At 38.2% G+C, this 18,600-nt stretch overlaps 2 protein-coding genes across 2 annotated transcripts; one reads left to right on the forward strand and one right to left on the reverse strand.

Annotated features, from left to right (window-relative positions):
• The first annotated feature begins 270 nt into the window (after nt 1-270).
• Nucleotides 271-1,926, forward strand: LOC123774749 (uncharacterized). Its single transcript, XM_045769310.2, has 2 exons — nt 271-586; nt 1,549-1,926. The coding sequence occupies exons 1-2, from the start codon at nt 415-417 to the stop codon at nt 1,860-1,862; spliced, it is 486 nt and encodes a 161-aa protein (XP_045625266.1). The 5' UTR covers nt 271-414; the 3' UTR covers nt 1,863-1,926.
• Nucleotides 1,927-6,612: 4,686 nt separating this feature from the next.
• On the reverse strand, nt 6,613-17,987 carry LOC123774748 (nucleolar protein 11). Its single transcript, XM_045769309.2, is given in 13 exon segments — nt 6,613-6,963; nt 9,469-9,627; nt 11,547-11,707; nt 12,032-12,240; nt 12,612-12,780; nt 13,332-13,526; nt 14,590-14,757; nt 14,996-15,095; nt 15,097-15,132; nt 16,303-16,503; nt 17,132-17,266; nt 17,268-17,303; nt 17,834-17,987. Coding segments are annotated over 13 exon segments (1,824 nt in total). The 5' UTR covers nt 17,963-17,987; the 3' UTR covers nt 6,613-6,837.
• Between the last annotated feature and the right edge of the window lie 613 nt (nt 17,988-18,600).

Genomic DNA, 18,600 nt, shown 5'->3' on the forward strand with positions numbered 1-18,600 from the left:
CCAGTGGCAGGAGAGATCTGCTCTGACGTGTTACGGAAGGTGACCAATGAGAGCTGGTCTTGTTGCCCAGCCTCCCAGCACGGCGGTGGTCGGCCACACCTCCGCCCTCCTCGCTATATAACCTGACTCGCTCACCACCACCGCAGTCAGCACGCAGCCACACACATCAGAGGACGCTCTTTGCTGCAATATCTTGTGCTGCTTCACGATTTTTGTTCAAAGTATAACCGAAGCATTATAGAAAAACCGTATTACTTGTTTGCCAAAAGCATCTGTGAGGACGATATACAAGTATACCAGAGGTAACAAATTTTCTTCGGAACAAGTACAGTGAGTGAGTTTGGGAACTTTCCACTCGTGCCGAAGACGAAAATAGGTCCCAGTGTCTTTCGCCGTCAACACAGAAACTCAAATATGTGCTTCACCAACATGGATGGTCCACGTGTTGAAATCTCAGGGGTCGCAACCCTCTGCTTCGACGAGTCAGGGACGTACTTTCAGGGGTCCATCTCCGCTGAGGACGACACCCAGTACGGCATCTGCGGCACCAAGTCGAAGCGCATCAGCCAGACACAGCTAGTCTCAGGTGAGTCACTATGGCGGGGTTCACGGGTGCTTGCTTTTCATTCTACTTCTGCTGGGGTAATATGTTTATTGTTTGTGATGTGTGTGTCTATGTATGTATTAACACGATGTATTGAACGGGGTGAGAATAGCTTGAGCTACCTCATCCCTTTGTGTGTATTTTACCTCAATAAACTTATTTCAATTTCTGCTGGGGATGGTGTGACTTTACTTGTAGGTGTCTCTCTCTCTTTGTCCCTCGTCAGGGTACTCCTGATAAAGGTGCCACGGCTCCTGGTTGAGTTGTTATTGGAACTCAGCATAACTGGGTTCCTGGTAGGATGTGTGGGATGGTATGACTTTGACTCCTGGAGGTGGGAGTGACTAGGGATGGTGTAAATTGGCATATTGGCATCTCTAGGCCTCGTCATTGGTACTTCTAATAGAGACTCCTGATGGGGGTAATGATACAATCATACTGGGAAAGATGTGGGTGGGTGGCTATTGGGATGCTGCATCTTATTTACTTAAGCATTAAAGTCAGAATTTAGAAGAATTGTACCTGGATGGCTCTGAGAGTTCTTATACTCCACAAGCCAGGCATGGTCAAACCAGGCTGTTTGGAGTGGCCTGCAGGCCCACATATCCATCACAGCCCGGTTGGTCAGGCACTTCATGAAGAAAACTATCCAGTTTTATCTTGAAGTTTGCTTTTTCTTTCGAAAAACGATGTCATTTTCCATGGAAGTACTCTAGAAAAGTTAAGATTGAAAATATAACCATATGTGAATGTTAACCGTAGGCTAATCAACGTGGGTGACTGATTTATAGCAAGCATGTATTATGAGTGATTTTATGAATGAATGTCTTGGCTTCCGTTCAGTATAGACTTAAATATACTCTTAACGCTTTAAATCGTTAGTATGAATACTTATAGCATTATCTTTATTCTAAAAATTAAACAAACTTTATTTTCCTTCTCAGAAAGGTGTGAGTGCAGTGGTCTGCAAGATGACGGCCCGGGAGTTCCAGTGACCTTCGACATCCGTGTGATGGACTGTGATGTCGGGGAAGAGTACATGCTTCAACGCGTCCACGGCAGGAACGGCGAGCTCTGCACCTTCGCCTGCTCATCCGTCAGCTTCACAACAGAGAAGGTGTACCGAGGCCAGAAGGCATTGATGATCGCCCAACGGTGTCTTGGCAAGAAGATGGCCGGGCGCCACAACCACGTGTACCGAGGACCCATCAAGCTTGTTTGTGTTCCTATCCGTCGCAACACTCACTGGGTGCTGTGAGCTTCACCCGCCTAGGGTCACCACGCCCACTCAGGGGACCAAACACTGTAGGCTGAAGCTAGGCACTCTTGAGGTTATGGTGTCGCCATGCTTCACCAGACCCTCATCGTTGCAGCTGGTAGACCACCAGAGATGTTGAAGGCTCGGCCGTGGGGGTGCCGTAGGTAAATCTGGCATTTCTGGCTGAAACCTATACATCAGCAAGTCCCGAAGCCCGCGAGGTCTGCAATTGCATTCCTGGATAGCTTGAAGCATCAGGGCAAAGCCAGATAACGTTTTGACTAACGTCAAGACAATATCAGTCCATTAATGTTTGGGCAAAGCCAGCCCTAACCTGAAGCAAGGCCAGTACTCAAGACTTGAGTAGCCAACTTTCATCATCATCATTCAATGACCAACCCCATCGTCATTTGGAATAAATATTCCAAAAGCTTTAAATGCAGAAGCAACTCTCATCTACATAGGATACTTTATGATTACCTCACTATATGCCATTTGCTAAATATCTACTTTGGCTAGGCTCGCGTAAGTCTCAGTTCGCACATATCAGTTTCCAGCCCCTTCTTGTTTCACCACGCTGCAATTGGGGGGGTTATAAGTAACACTGAACTTTGCTGTAGTTTATAAGTAAAGTTTGTATAAACAAAAAAACCTTAAAAGTATAATGCTAAAGCTTGATTGATCATGATTGATCATCTCATTCTTAACTTTGTGTTTTGCAAATACAGTACAGGTTTTCTGAAATTCCTCATAAATATATTTAATATATTTAATAAAAAAATATATGAATAATTTAATAAAGTTGCTTCATTTTGCCATTTAAATTAAATCTTATGAATGAATATTATTAAAGCTCAACAACGTATGTGTGTTTTAATTCCCTCTATAACCAATTAATCTATTATGATTCTAGTTGGAACTGATCAACCGTACTGACTGACCTACCATGAGAGTAATATTAATAACATTGACTTATTTAATATGTGGAAATGTGAAATCCAACTATTCTGCATAGCTACAAATATCTAGACAATGTTCCAAGGATCCCACTATACCTGCTTATAAAACATCTATTTATTGGAGTGTATGTTTTTTTAAATCTGTTCACATGAAATGGCTCCAAATCTGCTAGCGAGGGACAATCTTTACCACTGTCAGAGATAGAAAGCCTGTTAGGATTATCAAGGTTCCCATAGGCCTTGGCCAACTACTGACCTTACTCAACACTCACAACAGTTGCCTAACTCTTATTAACTCGTAAGTAAACATAAATTAGGTGTAAGGAAGCTTGCCCAAACTTCTTGCTTCTGTCAATGGTCACAAAGTCTGCTGTCGTACCACTGTGAACACTACACCATAATCCTTACCCATTTCCCCAAATCAAATAGCATGTCCTTGAACCCGATTAAGAAGCATTTTTATTTATCACACCAGCCTATAATTCAGAATAGTCATGTTAATATAGTGAGATAGATAAGCTATAAATGAATAATGAGTGAAATATATGATATGTTCAGGTGACACGATGCTCCATTGGGCTCTGTTGTGTTCTGGACCCAAAAATGTCAGTTATTGTTTTAGATTCAGCTACTCTGAACAAAAAGGTCCAAGTAGCACGAGCTATGGTGAGTCCGTCGTACTAACATGGCACAAGAAACAAGATAGAAAATGTCAATTGTTCTGAGAAAGGCCACATAAGAAGATACAAATATGTCTTGGATGAATCCTGATTATGGAACTCACATGGGATGACTAGGTTAAGCATGTTACTTTTTTATATATTTGAAATATATGAAGCAAATACAATTCATGCACACTAAAGATATTAACGATTCAAGACTGAAATTTGTTTTCACTGACAATTAAAACACTAAGCACAACAATATGGAAATATGAAGATATTCATATTCTTCAATATGAAGATATTCATATTCTTCAATATGAAGATATTCATATTCTTCAATATGAAGATATTCATATTCTTCAATATGAAGATATTCATATTCTTCAATATGAAGATATTCATATTCTTCAATATGAAGATATTCATATTCTTCAATATGAAGATATTCATATTCTTCAATATGAAGATATTCATATTCTTCAATATGAAGAATATGAATATCTATATATAGATAGATAATATTCACAATATTCTTCACAAACCCATTCCTCACTTTGACAGGACTGGAAGTCATTTGGCCCCAGAAGAAACAGAATTTAGGTTAAAATACACAAACCTATCAACTTTCCAGTAATACTACACTGAAACTGCAGTCACACTCCACTAAAATACCCCAGTACTGTACTGCCATACTACTTCATACACCTAGGTGTAAAATATTCCCAAAGACTTTTTTTTTTTAAATATAGCTGGACTCTTTGCCGTTTGAATTAAGTGGACATATGGTGGGACAAATACTCAGTTGTGGCACAAATACCCATGCAAGTGTACCAGCTTGGGCTGATCTTTGGCTTTTGTGCCAGGATCATTGTCAAATTGTTTTTTAGCATCTATTCTAACTCCAGTATACTTATTTCTTTTTTTTCCTCTATGTTTATACACATTTAAGTACAGGAGTAGATGCATTCTGACTTCTGCTAGCAGCTGAGAGCTTTCCCTAAACCTGCTTACTTTGTTGTGTTCATATTTTTTCCATTCCTTTAGGCATCTCTGCATTGTCTATTAAACACAAAACACAAAAATAAAAGAAACTACTGGCCTATTGGCTCTTAGACAGCACCTTCTATTTATTCCAACAAATTTACTCATACAGTATGATTAACCTTTGCTTGAAACAATCAAGCAATCCCACACTGGTGGCTGAGTGGACAGCACTCAGGATTCATAATCCTAGGGACCAGGAATCGATCTCCAACGATGGCGGAAACAAATGGGCAGAATTTCATTCACCATGATGCCCCTGTTCACCTAGCAGTAAATAGGTACCTGGGAGTTAGACAGCTGTTATGGGCTGCTTCCTGGGTGCGTGTGTGTGAAAAAAAAAAAGAGTTGATTAACAGTTGAGAGGCGGGCCGAAAGAGCCAGAGCTCAACCCATGCAAGCACAACTAGGTGAATACACTGATTATGTTATTCAGTAATCTGCACTTTAAATCGACAGCTCTTTTTCCAAACCAGTATTTTCCAGATCTTTTCTGTATTTAAACTTATCCACTTTGTATCCACTGTTTAGGGTTATACAGTATTTAACACTTTCTTAATATTCCCTTTCATCTGGTTTCCTTCTACAACTCTCAAAACCAGAAGACCAGAAGAGAGAGTTTTCTTTCTTCATGCAAATGAATCATTTAATAAGCACAAATTATTTTGTCAAATTGTCTATATATTTTTTGTGCACAGGCAAATTTAAAATTTTGACGAAATAAGTCATATTCAGAGGGTTAAAAGTCTAACTAAATCATCTTGAAGCAATTTTGTGTCTTAAATATGTACCCCACTCTATAATCGTATTATTTGCATATCTGCAAACATTGCAGTTGAATCCTATGTCTAAATTGTTTATATGTATGGCAAACAATAGAGGTCCCAAGACCAAGCCCTACGGTACTCCTCTTGCAACGGTTTCCCACCTAAACTCAACACTTTCGCTGGATTATGGCGCACTCAGAGTCATCAAAAAATACACGCAGTTTAGGGTATGACGTCAATGCCACCATGCATTAATTATTGCTTATTCTTATTACTAAGTATAAACATTGTCAGTGAAAGAGTTTAACATTGGGTTGTGTGCTCATCGACAACATCCGGCTTACCTTGTGGTGCGATTTGGGTGGAATTTTAACATTTTAACCAAAATGTTAAACTCCATTCGTGCTAGACCTGTTGCCTTTGAAATAACCATTCCCTCACTCAACTTTAGACAACCTCCCCAGTGCCATGCTCCTTCAACTTTCAAAAGAAAGAAAAAAAAAAAAAGTCTTTCATGAAGTACATTATCTAAGGCTTTGATACACACAAGTTACTGCAATCCTTTCCATTATCAAACGCCCTGAAGAAAAAACGTAAATTTTTTAATAATGATCAGTCCTTAGTAAAAGCAGGCTGTTAATCCTTTATAAATTTATGTTTTTTCAGGATGTAAACAAATGACTTTTGTGATCAATGATTCAAGCAAATTTCCTCAGTTGACATTAAACAAATTGGCTAATAGTTCGAAGCAAATGTGAACCGTTTCCATCTGTAAGAGCCTGCAACTCCATATGCAACCCTCCATGACTCCGGTATTCTGCTTGACTAATTATTTATTCAAATTTAATAAATGGGTTCACTGAGCTCATCTTTACATTCTTTAAGGACACTGGGAAAAAGACTGTCTGCTCCTGGGGACAAACTATGCTTTATTTTTGTTGTGTAATAGCTTCTACCTTTGTAACCACTAACTCAGTCAACTTGTCCTAACACAACTTAATATATATTTGTTTCAGGCGAAGGAAAAATATGTTGTTCCTAAGAAACCTTCCTTAGGAAAATATCATGTTGTTCCTTAGAAATCTTCCTTAGATTTACCGTTTTCCCACAGGAACTCCCTGCATGTAGGCCTTAACAGTTTGTAGTCTTGTGTAATTTACAACAATAAAGCAGTGGTAGTTCAGATTCTATTTCCTCGACATCCACTTCACTTTGGGTGAACAGTAATCTGTCGAGTGCCGCAGTGAACTCATTGACAAAAAAAAGAAGAAAAATTGCACTCAATTCTCAAAAGCATGGTCAAAAGAATTCTTCAAAGTGAATTTGATTTTTAATTGTAAGTTTTTAGCATTTTATGTAAAATATATTAATATCCAACATTTGTGTTGTATATTATATCTGGCACAAATTTAATAACAATACAAAAAACTAACCATAAAGCTTTCCAAATTGAAAACACTCACTATTGTCCACTTTATCTAAGCATCTTATTCCATCTATAAAATAATTGTTTGATTTATGATGTCTACCAAGTATTTTGAGATCAACTTATAATTAGACGTTCAATCGAGTACAGGGCAGAAGAATGCGTTTGTTTGGGAAGACTCTTGGCCTCCAGAACCCACTTGACTAAAGGCTCCGTATCCACCAAACCTTCTAGAAACTTGCGCTGTTGAAAAATAATGTTACTTGAATGGAGGTAAATATCAATGACATTACCCTTTTAAAATCACTTAGTTGCTAACAATTTTACATTTCAGTTGTTTCCCATAGAATTCTACAAACTGTTTGCCTATCTTGAGATGATTTCGGGGCTTTTTAGTGTCCCCGCGGCCTGGTCCTCGACCAGGCCTCCACCCCCAGGAAGCAGCCCGTGACAGCTGACTAACATCCAGGTACCTATTTTACTGCTAGGTAACAGGGGCATAGGGTGAAAGAAACTCTGCCCATTGTTTCTCGCCGGCGCCTGGGATCGAACCCAGGACCACAGGATCACAAGCCCAGCGTGCTGTCTGCTCGGCCGACTGGCTCCCCCTATCTCCCCCTGGCTATCGTACAATTACAGTACATCTAGATATTGCTTGTGAACATAGTGATAATGTGAACCAGCACAACTACTGCACATCAACAATTGTCATTAGCTTTAGGTAGTTACATGGTCATACTCAATTAATCAAGGACAAAAGTAATGGAGAGAATGTACACAAATGAATTAGCAGTGCAGAGTGCATATGAAAAAATTTGTGCGTAGGACCAAGAGAGAAATGATAAGACTTAAATATGAGAAATTGAACAATGATGAAAAGTGCCAATGGATAAGCCTCGCTGAAGTGTTTCACTAAAAGAGAATGTATGATTGATGTCTTTTACAATTCGCAAAGTACAATATATCAAGTCTATGAACTCGAGATACTTTTGTTAATAATTTGCTCGGGTGTGGCTGCAATGATTCTACCAAGTATGTAAGGCATTATGGAAGATTGAAAGTCATTATCAATATTTGACCATCCATTATAATCAGGTACCTCCTCCCCTACATTAGACACAACAACATGGTAGTGACTGTGTGTGTGTGTGTGTGCGCTCTGATATTTGCTAAGACCCCATCACATTTCCAGTATTAGCAACAAATGGGTACTATACATGTACACAAATTATGGTATTCATTCTTGAAATTATAATATAACTAAGTTTTCTGTGTACTAGTTTAATATTTGACTTTGGAAGGATTATAATCCATAGAGAACTACTATCAGGCCTCGGGCCAGGCTTGGGGAGTAGAAGAATCCCATCAAGCAGGTATCTAATAATACGTTTCAAACGATTTTTGTTTTAACACTGGTGGGCACAGGAGTAGATAACTTGTGACTCCTGTTAATTAACACTTTCGCCCGGGCATGACGCAGCACTGCGTCATCCGTTTACTGCCGGTAATACCGGGGATGACGCAGCATTGCGTCACTTTAAATAATCGCCAAAAATCAGGTTTTTATCCATTTTTTTGGGGGACTGGTTTTAAAATGCGCGCCGATGTCTTCCCATTTTCTTTGTTGCGCCTCGTGGCCCGCAGGCGGCTCGGCACATGCCGTCGGCCCATTGTTTTCGCTCCACTGTTGTGACCGATGTCGCCTCCCCTCCCATCTCAAACATGTGAACATTTCGGCTATTTTCCGTGGCTATATTTCTTACTGTGGCTTTAGAAACTATCTACGCTTACTCCACGATGGATAGTGATCATGAACAAGGCCCTTCCAGGAAGAAAATTGCGAAAGAAAGGCTTGAAAAGGGCGGGAATTGGGAGTGTAGCTGGAAGGCGTCTGAGCGCGCACTCACGGCTAACGCATGGCCTGTCTTCAACTCGTCGGCGGTTGGAGCGTGACCAGGTTTTTTATTTTATATGCTAATGTTCCTCTAGAGAATTCTATTGCAAACCCATTGAGACCAAAATGAAAGACCTAGGACGAAAATTGAGGTGACCAGAGTGAAAATAGTGAAAACATTTTATCGCGTTTGCGTGCTCCTGGGTAACTCGTTCGCACTTTCTCTGTTTGCTGCGGGTAATTAGCCGGGTTTTTGGAGTTTATATGCATTTAGTGCTGTAGAGAATTCTATTGTGAACACAATGATACCAAATTTAATCTCGTAGGACGAGAATTAAGGTGACAAAGTTGAAGAGTATACACTTTTCAGAATTTACGCACGCTCCAGTGACACCCTGGGACCCAAATCGCACAGTTGAGGGGTGGCGTGCAGGGTATGCCAAAGTGTTAACAGGCTGAGAGCTATCCCTTTCTATATCTTATGGTAAGCCATACCCTACCAGTTTTCCCTGGCACAAGACCTACTAACTGGTTAACACCCAGGTCCCCAATTATTGCTGGATGAACAGGGGCAAATAATTAATGCTTGGTGCCTGGTCAGGGCTCAAACGCAACCAAAATTGCTTGCTAGGCATGGGATGAGTGAGCTGCCACTATGCCATCAAATTCGGAAATTGCTAATCAAATACCATCCTTAACAAAACTGCTACAATGACTTAAAATTAGTTGGAACAAGTTTTAAGTTTACTGCAGTTATTATATTAAAGTCAGTGATATATGTACAGCAAGTAAATATAAGACATGCAATTCCAATTAGCTTTACATCTATTATGGTTTCAATATGATAAACTTACCAAGTTTGTAATGTGTGTAAAGCAGGAGAGGAGGAGGCGGTGGATGCTGACCTCAGAGGTCAAGACCAGCTGGTGATAATTAGTGTCAAATAGCATGCTGAGCCACAAGCTGGCCTGACACAATGAAGGCACACGCACCCCTTCTGGGTTCTCTTCTGCCTGAAATTAATAAACAAAAGCCAATTTGGAATCATATTTGAGGATGGTTCGAATGAAAAATAGTAAAAGCTAAATGCAAAATTATTGACTAAAATCTAGGTTAAGGAACCTCTTTACTTTTCAATATAGTCACTTGCCTTCAAGTGACTATATTGAACTATATTTGACTTCACTGTAAAACTAAGGCCTGGATTCCATCTGGAATGACTTTCTTCAGTTGCTTGCTTATACGTCATACATTATTTAACGCACATACACTTGTGCACTGCTCTTTGAACTTCATCGTCAGATGGAGATGTGTCTGCAGATATCAGGAAAGATCTGCATTTTGAAGTGATATCATACTCACGTCATTCTCTAGACTGAATACACCATCATAAAATAAAACAAATAAGCATGTTTACAAAAGGAAATTCTTATATTTTAGTTGCAAGTTACAGGCAAAAATTAATTCTGCTTTCCTTTTCTCAAAAACAAAAAAAGAAGAAATTGATGTGTGTTGTTTTCTAGCCGATCTACAGTATGTTGTTTAAGAACTGTCTTTATACATTTTATACGTATAAAAAGAATGCTATTTTTTTTTATACGTGGTTGATGGGGTTATGGGCGTTCTTCTACTCCCCAAGCCCGGCCCGAGGCTTATATTTACCATTAATCATTACAGGACTTGAAATGGTGAATAAGTCTTAAGCAAGATGAAAGATTATATACAAAACAAAAACTTTTTCCAAGATTGTAAGTCAACTCCAATATACTTAAATATACTGTACATATGTATTCTGTAGACTACATGCTACATCATTAAAAATTATATTACATATCATATTTGCCGGTGTATAAGAAGTGCTTTTTTATTTTTAAATACAGTATATTAAAAAAGTGCACTGCGTCTAATGCAGCTGTATTATGGATGGGAGATGAGTGCCATAGGCTAGGGGGCCGGACGAGCATACTGGGGTAAGTTCACTAGGCACAAAAATCGTTGCCAACAACAAAATATTGAAAACAAACCAAATTATTACAGTAAACTGAGTTACTAATAATAAAATATTGAAAGCAAGCCAAGTTATCACAGTCTGTTATCACACACTTATGATACGTCGGCAATTATTAAGGAAGTTCACATCATCCCGCCACCTTACCCAGCATACACAACCCACACCCGATATACTGTATGTCATACATTATTTATCGACTGTGTTACCTTTAAGACACATTTATTCATTATCTAAATGAAAAATTGCTCCTGGAAATTTGAAAGGAATGTTCAATTTTCATCTGCCTGTCAGCCATTTGCAATGCATGAATGACAACACCACCAGAGCGCTGTGATGGTGCATCACCACCGGGTACGCCTCCCTGGTGGCCTGACGAAGCAACAAAACATCATATCCAGAAATACAAATTTCACAACCTGTATGGCAATTCTCTTGCCCCAAATATATACAACTACACCACAGCTGATCTTAGAGGAGGTAAGAGTTGAGGTACAAAATCCACTTTAAAATCTCTCAATAAATGTATGATGAAACATAAAATAGATTTTTTCCCACAAAATATCCTCGTAAAATAGGGGTGCATCCTATGCGAGGGTGCATCTTTTACGCCGGCAAATACAGTATATACTGTACCTTAATTGAGTAAAAAAAAATAATATGGAGAAAAGGTGTGAGGTGTAAGAATTGGTATTTGAAGGAAGCATAATTGCCATTTGTATATTTCATTCATGTCACCCCTTACTCAAGCAGTCAGAGAGTTAAGGGCTATATTACTAACAGGCATGGAAAAATATCTGATGACATTCCAGCCAAAGCAATGCAGGTATGGCAATACTAAATAAATCTGGGCCTAAGATTTAAACTTACATGAACAAGTACTGTACCACAGCAGCCAGACAAATTCTTACCCAAGTAGCTTACCTCACCAGTTGCTATCAAGTAATGCAGGTACTGAATGAGAACGAGAGCATTGCTGAAAGAAATTCTTGGTAGATCAATGAGCAGCTGTACATCTGTAAAGGGCTTCTGCAAAACCCCATTTATGAAATGTGCCTTGGCGGAATTAAATGGACATATGATTTCTGGAAACAAAACAAAACATAGGTTTATAAATATGTGTGTGTGTGTGTGTGTATATTATATACATTAAATATATATATGTACTAGTATATTTTGGTAGCAGTCTTTCCATTTTGTTTTCCCATTATGACAAGATCTGATTATCTTGTATCCTGTATTTCGTTTAAATTCTTAATTTTTACCATATGCAAATGGTCCATCTCCAAGAAAAAAAATAGATGAATTGGTAATAGAACATTAATATAGTAAGAAGCAATAATATCTCATGTTGCCAAGCATGGAGTAATAAAAATTAAGTCACAAATAAACATCTGCAAAACACCTACTGTCTCCATCTTCCTCTAGAGGCTCAAACTCCATCTGTAGTGGAGGACACTGGCACAGACCTTCAAATTCCATATCTTTACACTGCAAGTAAAAGTTGAGGGCGTCAACAAGACACGTCTCAGGGATATTGCTGAACACGTCAATCGCCTCATCGAGGAGACGCAGCTTCTTCTGGTCTATTAGCTGTGCCAGCACCTCTGCCACAAGTCTGTAAATACAGAAAATGCAATTAATGTTCAAGAAATTGCTCTAAAAGGAAAAAAAAAGAATCAATATATCTAAAATGCTTTATGCCATTTATCAAATATTACAGGCAAACCAGGTCCTGAAGTTAAGAGTTATTGCAAGTATAAAATACTGTAAATAGATGATACAACTACCCAAGAAGTAATCACTGGGGCACATGTTAACCACATGTGACTTGGTGTAAATCTCTACATAAATTTCACAGATACATAAGTGTAGGTTTTTATCCTATGTTATTATGTCTGTGGAAAGACATTACTATTACTTAAATGATGACAAATATACAGTACAGTAATTGTATTTTAAGCATTTTTGAGTGTCCAGAATACTTACATGCTCTCAGACAAGGCTCCTCTATGTAGATTCTGAACTATATTACCAAGCTCCTTGCTTTTATTGCAGAATATAGTTTGTGTTGCTTCCTTTGGCACCATTTCTTGATGAGCTCTGTGTTTTTCGTTCAACCAGCTATGACAAACTTCAGAGGGAAATTCACGTGTTTCTGAAAAATTAGGGTGTAAAGCTAAATCAAACGCCTTTCTAAACTTGTTCCTAGAGCCACTAGTCAGAATGGGCCTACAGACACACATTCCACCGACTAAGCTCCAGTGCCGCCATCTAGTGAATTAAACACTACAGCACATTTGCTAGGAGTAAATGTGAAGACGTATTCAGTATTATATCTTCCACATGTTTCTATAAGCATTTCAACAATATTTATGGTAATTGTGCATTGGTGGTTGCTACAAGTTGCCACTGCAAAAACACTGCCTGCCTGCTCAACTTGCATTCCCCAGCCCACCTTTATTATAAAATAATGATGTGTATGTTTAATAAATGCTCACAGTAATGTTCAGAAAGTAGACAGACTACTACTCCACTGATGGATTGAACATTTTTTGGAGCTCCAAGTTTATCACTGATTATCCAAGCGAACAAAATAAGACCCATAATACTGTGGAGGAGGAGCTGTTGGTGTCATAAACAAGTCTTATACTGGGGAACTGATATGTACTAGCTCAAAACAAAGTTACACTACAGCAGAGAACTTACCTGATACTTTGGTACCAAAAACTGTTGCCAGGTTAGACTCTTGAACAACATAGGGAATGAGAGCCAGCGACCCGCCTTCAGCCACAATCACTCCCTCTGTCAACACCCAGGCTAGTGGAGGATTGTGGTACATCTTCAGCTTACGACTACTAGTGACCATAGCAAACTTGATATCCCAGAGCACTAGTAATCCACCTGTATAATATAACATTATAATTTTACAGATGACAAATTCATTTTATTATAGGTACACAAAGAAAGTAGAAAGTAGACACAAATATCAGGCTTTGGAGTACCGAGCCAACAAAAGCACCTGTCTGAACCAACACATTTCATTATCCCTAAGGCAAGATCCGCTGTGTCATGACAGTATTGTGGACAGTCAGGCATGATGATAATCTGGCATTGGTACCACAGGGAATTTATAAAAAGTCTTGTAGGTTTATTACAGGTACAGTATTAAGCAGTCACGGCATAATAGGGTTATCAATTTTGGAATAAATTGCCGGGCAACATAATAGACGAGTGATTACTGTACTCGATTGTTTCAAGTGTAGGGGACCTTATTTACTGCTAGGTGATCAGAGCTGAAAGGAAACATTGCTGAAACACTTTGTTCCTGCCACAGGAAACTGAATCCAGGACTGTTTGACCATAACACGACTGCCTGTACCACTGCTCCAGAGGACTCGTAAATAAACAAGGCTCCTATTTATTCTTCTTTAAAAGAAGAAAGTTGATCTATCATATACCTTTACTGGGAATACTGTAACTATATCCAGCCATTGACATTTGACATTACTCACCGTGAAAAAAAATAAAATATGAAGTAAAATACTGCAGTCTTCTCCCACATTAAGCAACACTACATGCACTCTATATCAAAATGCATTATGATAATTATTCTGGAATATACCCATACAAGATATATTTTTTAACATAAGCAGAAAAAGATTAAGAACAAAAATAAAAGTACAACAAAGCATTTACAGATAAAGAAATGGAGAGTACAGTACAGTACAACAGTTTGCCTTACAAAAAACCACAATACTTGAAGATTGTCAAGCATGCTGTAACCAAAGCAAAATAAAGCAGTAATCATTAGGACAATGTCCTTCAGTTTTGTTGAGCTGTGATCTCTAGGACGAAAAATTAGCTTAGTTAGGGTTTCTTAAATGCTGTATAACTATTTGCTTAAAGTGCATATTGTATAACTGCAGCTTAACCTAAAAAAAACAAAAATACAGCAAGCACTTGCCTTCATCTCCCTTATCTAAGCCAACAATAGCAATGTGACTTGGAGACAACTCCAAAATTTTGGAGTTTTTCGAGGCCACTATTGATTTTTCAGTTGCACGTTGTCGTCCCGGCAGTTTCTCGAGGTACTCAGTTTGAAGATCAAAACTATATATATCTCCTGTAGACCCTGGTGCAAATGGCAACAATATATTGACAAGAGAATATAGTATTTTCTCAATGCTACAATAAACTGTTGTGACAACATTTGTATCCATTTAGACTATTTAACAGTAAATAACAAGAAATGTACCCAAAGATGAGTTTCCTTAATTGGTTAAGAATCAAGATTAAAGATATAACCAAAAATAAAGCAATAACACTTGAATGAGAGACTTAAGAATTTCTATAAGGCGTAGTCTACATACACAGTGTGACGAGCTCTGAGGACGACAGAGCACAGATTCCCGAGAGTTGAGCATTGGCCAGCGTTAAACTGTGACTAACGGAGGCACTAGACATACATTCAGGTCAGCTCCAGCCGAAACAGTCGTAGAGGACTGCCCTGTGGTTAGAAAGAAAAGCTAGCAAGTGCATATAAAAAATATACTGTATGCCATTTGAAATTGAACACATTTATAACATCTATACCACATGGAGAAATAGAACAGAGCGTACATCTGTCATTGAATATTGTAACTCTTTAATAATTTTCACATTTGCAAAATACATAACTGCAAAAAGAAATTGATTTTTAAACAAACAGGTCTAGTAATCCCTGCTGTAGACCTTGCATTAGTTCTGAGGATCAACGTCCCCATGGTCATGTAATTTTCTGGTAGATTACAGGTTACGATAATGCTATTGTATCTACTTTCTGGAACTTATATTAACAATGAGAAATGCATTAATCAATAAGCTGATTAGTGAACTACAAGTGAACTACATTACCTACAATAAACATTTATCAAACTTCCCCTCAATACTTTAGAAGGCAACATTTCAATTTACCCCATCCACTGTACTTATCCTTCATGTACACACTTGTTTTCTCATTCACTTTAACTACTAAGCACATGTTTCTTATCAACTCCTTTCATTATCATGCATTTCACTGTCTCTACTACCATCTATTCTCTACATTAGAACTGTATTACTGTTTCTTTTGCTTATATGAAAGAATATTAATTCTGTTCTTTTAACTTTAAGGACTGCAGCACAATCGAATTGATAATGGTTCAGGACGGACCTAAACACCTGTCGTCTCCTCGTCTTCTGGTGTGTGGTTTGCTCATCATATCTTCAGCCATGTTATTGTGATTCATGGTTTGCTTAATTTAAGATTTGTGTTTCATAATAGATGTTGACCAGATCACACACTAGAAGGTGAAGGGACGATGACATTTCGTTCCGTCCTGGACCATTCTCAAGTCGATTGTGTTCATAATTGACTTGAGAATGGTCCAGGTCTGGTCAACATACTTTAGCCACATTATTGTGACTCATCGCCTTTCATAATAGATATTTTTATAAGTAGACCCTATAAGTAGACCTAGCCTGTTACCTAGCAGTAAAATAGGTAGCATGGGTGTTAGTCAACTGTCACGGGCTGCTTCCTGGGGGTGGAGGCCTGGTCGAGGACCGGGCCGCGGGGACACTAAAAAAAAGCCTCGAAAGCATCTCAAGATAACCTCAAGAGACCCAGAGAAGTAAAATACAAAGGGCAATTCCTTACCTCCTTTTCCACCACCATAACTACCAGCTTGGCATTCTTAATGATTTGTACATAGCAAATGGACTCCCCTTCAGACAGGAACCCTGGCTTGACTTGCTTTCTAGAGTTTAGTGCAGTAGCTAGATTTTCGATTTGGCCACTTGTGAAGACCACATACACGGTACCTTCACTAGCCAATAGCTGATGAATTGGTGTTTCAAACTGTAGAAGATACATGTTCAATTGTTTAATGCTATTACAATAAAGAAAATTAATGACATGTATCAGGACAGGTTTCAATATCTCTATTTTTGTTTTAAATTTGACCTGAAATAGACAATGAAAATGTATAGATGTATATATCTATATATACATCTATACATATACACAAGTATATGTATAGATGCCATACCTGTGACGGGTAAAATTATTCATTTTTTAAGAACCAGCGCCATAGCCATCTGTTGCACGTAAGAGCAACACATACTATACTAAATTTGTTATGATCCATTTCAATGTTTCTGATTGCATTGACAAATTGAATTTTCATAGATTTTGATTGATTTTCATTTTGATTTAATTTTTTTTGTGTGACATTGCATTGGAATGGTGGGGAGGACTGGGAGACAGGGGAAGGTTACTGTGGCTCAGCAATGCACATGTGTTGCCGAGCCACAGCAATGCGTGGCAGGATACGGCTAGTAATTAATAAATTTGGACATAGTATGTTTACAAAGACAAGATTTTTCTTGTTTTTCACTGACAATATTAGCAAGTAAATAATTATGCCAATCTCTGTGCAAATTCACATGCATGAAAAAAAAAATATACAATACTATACAGTACTTACAGCATGTCGTTTGACTTTATCAATGTCATCATCCTCATGACTCCATTGAGATAAGGTTGTGTTACTGATGACTGATACAACTTTGTTTGATTCCTTGTCATACACAGCGGCCGAGGTGAAGGGGTTCCAACTCTTTCGTTGTCCAACTTCTAATCTGTCTCCGATCAAGAACCTGAAAATACATACAGGAGGATCCAAATTCAATGCAGGGATGTGTCCAATAGATGCCAGGTAGAACTGAATTAGGAATCATTTTGTTACGAATTAAAAACAAATAAGTAACTTAAAAACGACATATGCCTAACGCATATATATTTAAGCAGTCTCCGTGGCATAGTGGTAAGACACTCGCCTGGCGTTTCGCGAGAGCTTTGGCTTGGGTTCGTATCCTGGCCAGGGAGGAGTTACTAGTCGCCAATCCTTAACTGTAGACTTTGTTCACCCAGCAGTGCATGGGTACCTGGTTGTTAAACGATTTGGCGGGTCGTATTCCGAGGAAAATTAGGATTAAAGACTTGCCCGAAAATGCTATGCGTGCTATAGTAGCTGTACAAATATGTAAGAACTCTTGTATATATAAATAAATAATAAAAAAATATATACCCAAGCTTCCTGTCCCCGACAACGCAGATGAAATCTCCCCAAGACTCACTGATACCCGCAGGAACCAACGTTCTCAGGAGATAACTGACCCTTACTTACATTATAGCGCTTAACCACACTCTTGCTAGTTATCAGGACATGCTCCTCCACGTCAGTGTTGACGCCCAGGAGATTGCGAGGAGAAAAATCACTACACAAGAAGCTGGTACTGAGTAGCGAGGCGGCCATCCTGGAGCGTTATCTGGTGTTTACCTCCTTGAGTCAGGGTTACATCAATGCTTTCTGGTGTCAAATTATAATTCAGTCATAGTAAAATAAAAAAATTTGCTTTAAATTAAAGGAAAAATATATATCAAATAACATAATTTAATATGTATATATATTTTTCTTGTGAGTATTAAATGATACGTGTTCAGGCAAATAGCATAATCTGCGTGAACCGGATAAAGAAGCCATTTAATAATAATAATTTGTTACACTTTGATGTCAATACTTTTAGTAATACTTTATTATTTATTTACTTATTTATATACAAGACGTTACATTAGGGGTTAACAGAGAATATAGAAAATAAGTTGAATTAACATTCTTGTAAAGCCACTAGCACGCATAGCGTTTCGGGCAAAATACTTTACTTTTAATAAAATACTTTAATTTAAATAAATATTAAATAAATAATATAAAGTATTTAATAAAATATTTTACTTTAAATACTTTTAATAAAGATTTTAATACTTTTAGTAACAATTCATTGTGTCGGGGGACAAGCAGTCAGTGTATATATATATACATTTATGCAGTCTCCGTGGTGTAGTGGTAAGACACTCGCCTGGCGTTCCGCGAGCGCTATGTCATGGGTTCGTATC

This window comes from Procambarus clarkii, chromosome 68 (genome assembly GCF_040958095.1).
Source record: "Procambarus clarkii isolate CNS0578487 chromosome 68, FALCON_Pclarkii_2.0, whole genome shotgun sequence".
Taxonomy (NCBI): Eukaryota; Metazoa; Arthropoda; class Malacostraca; order Decapoda; family Cambaridae; genus Procambarus; species Procambarus clarkii.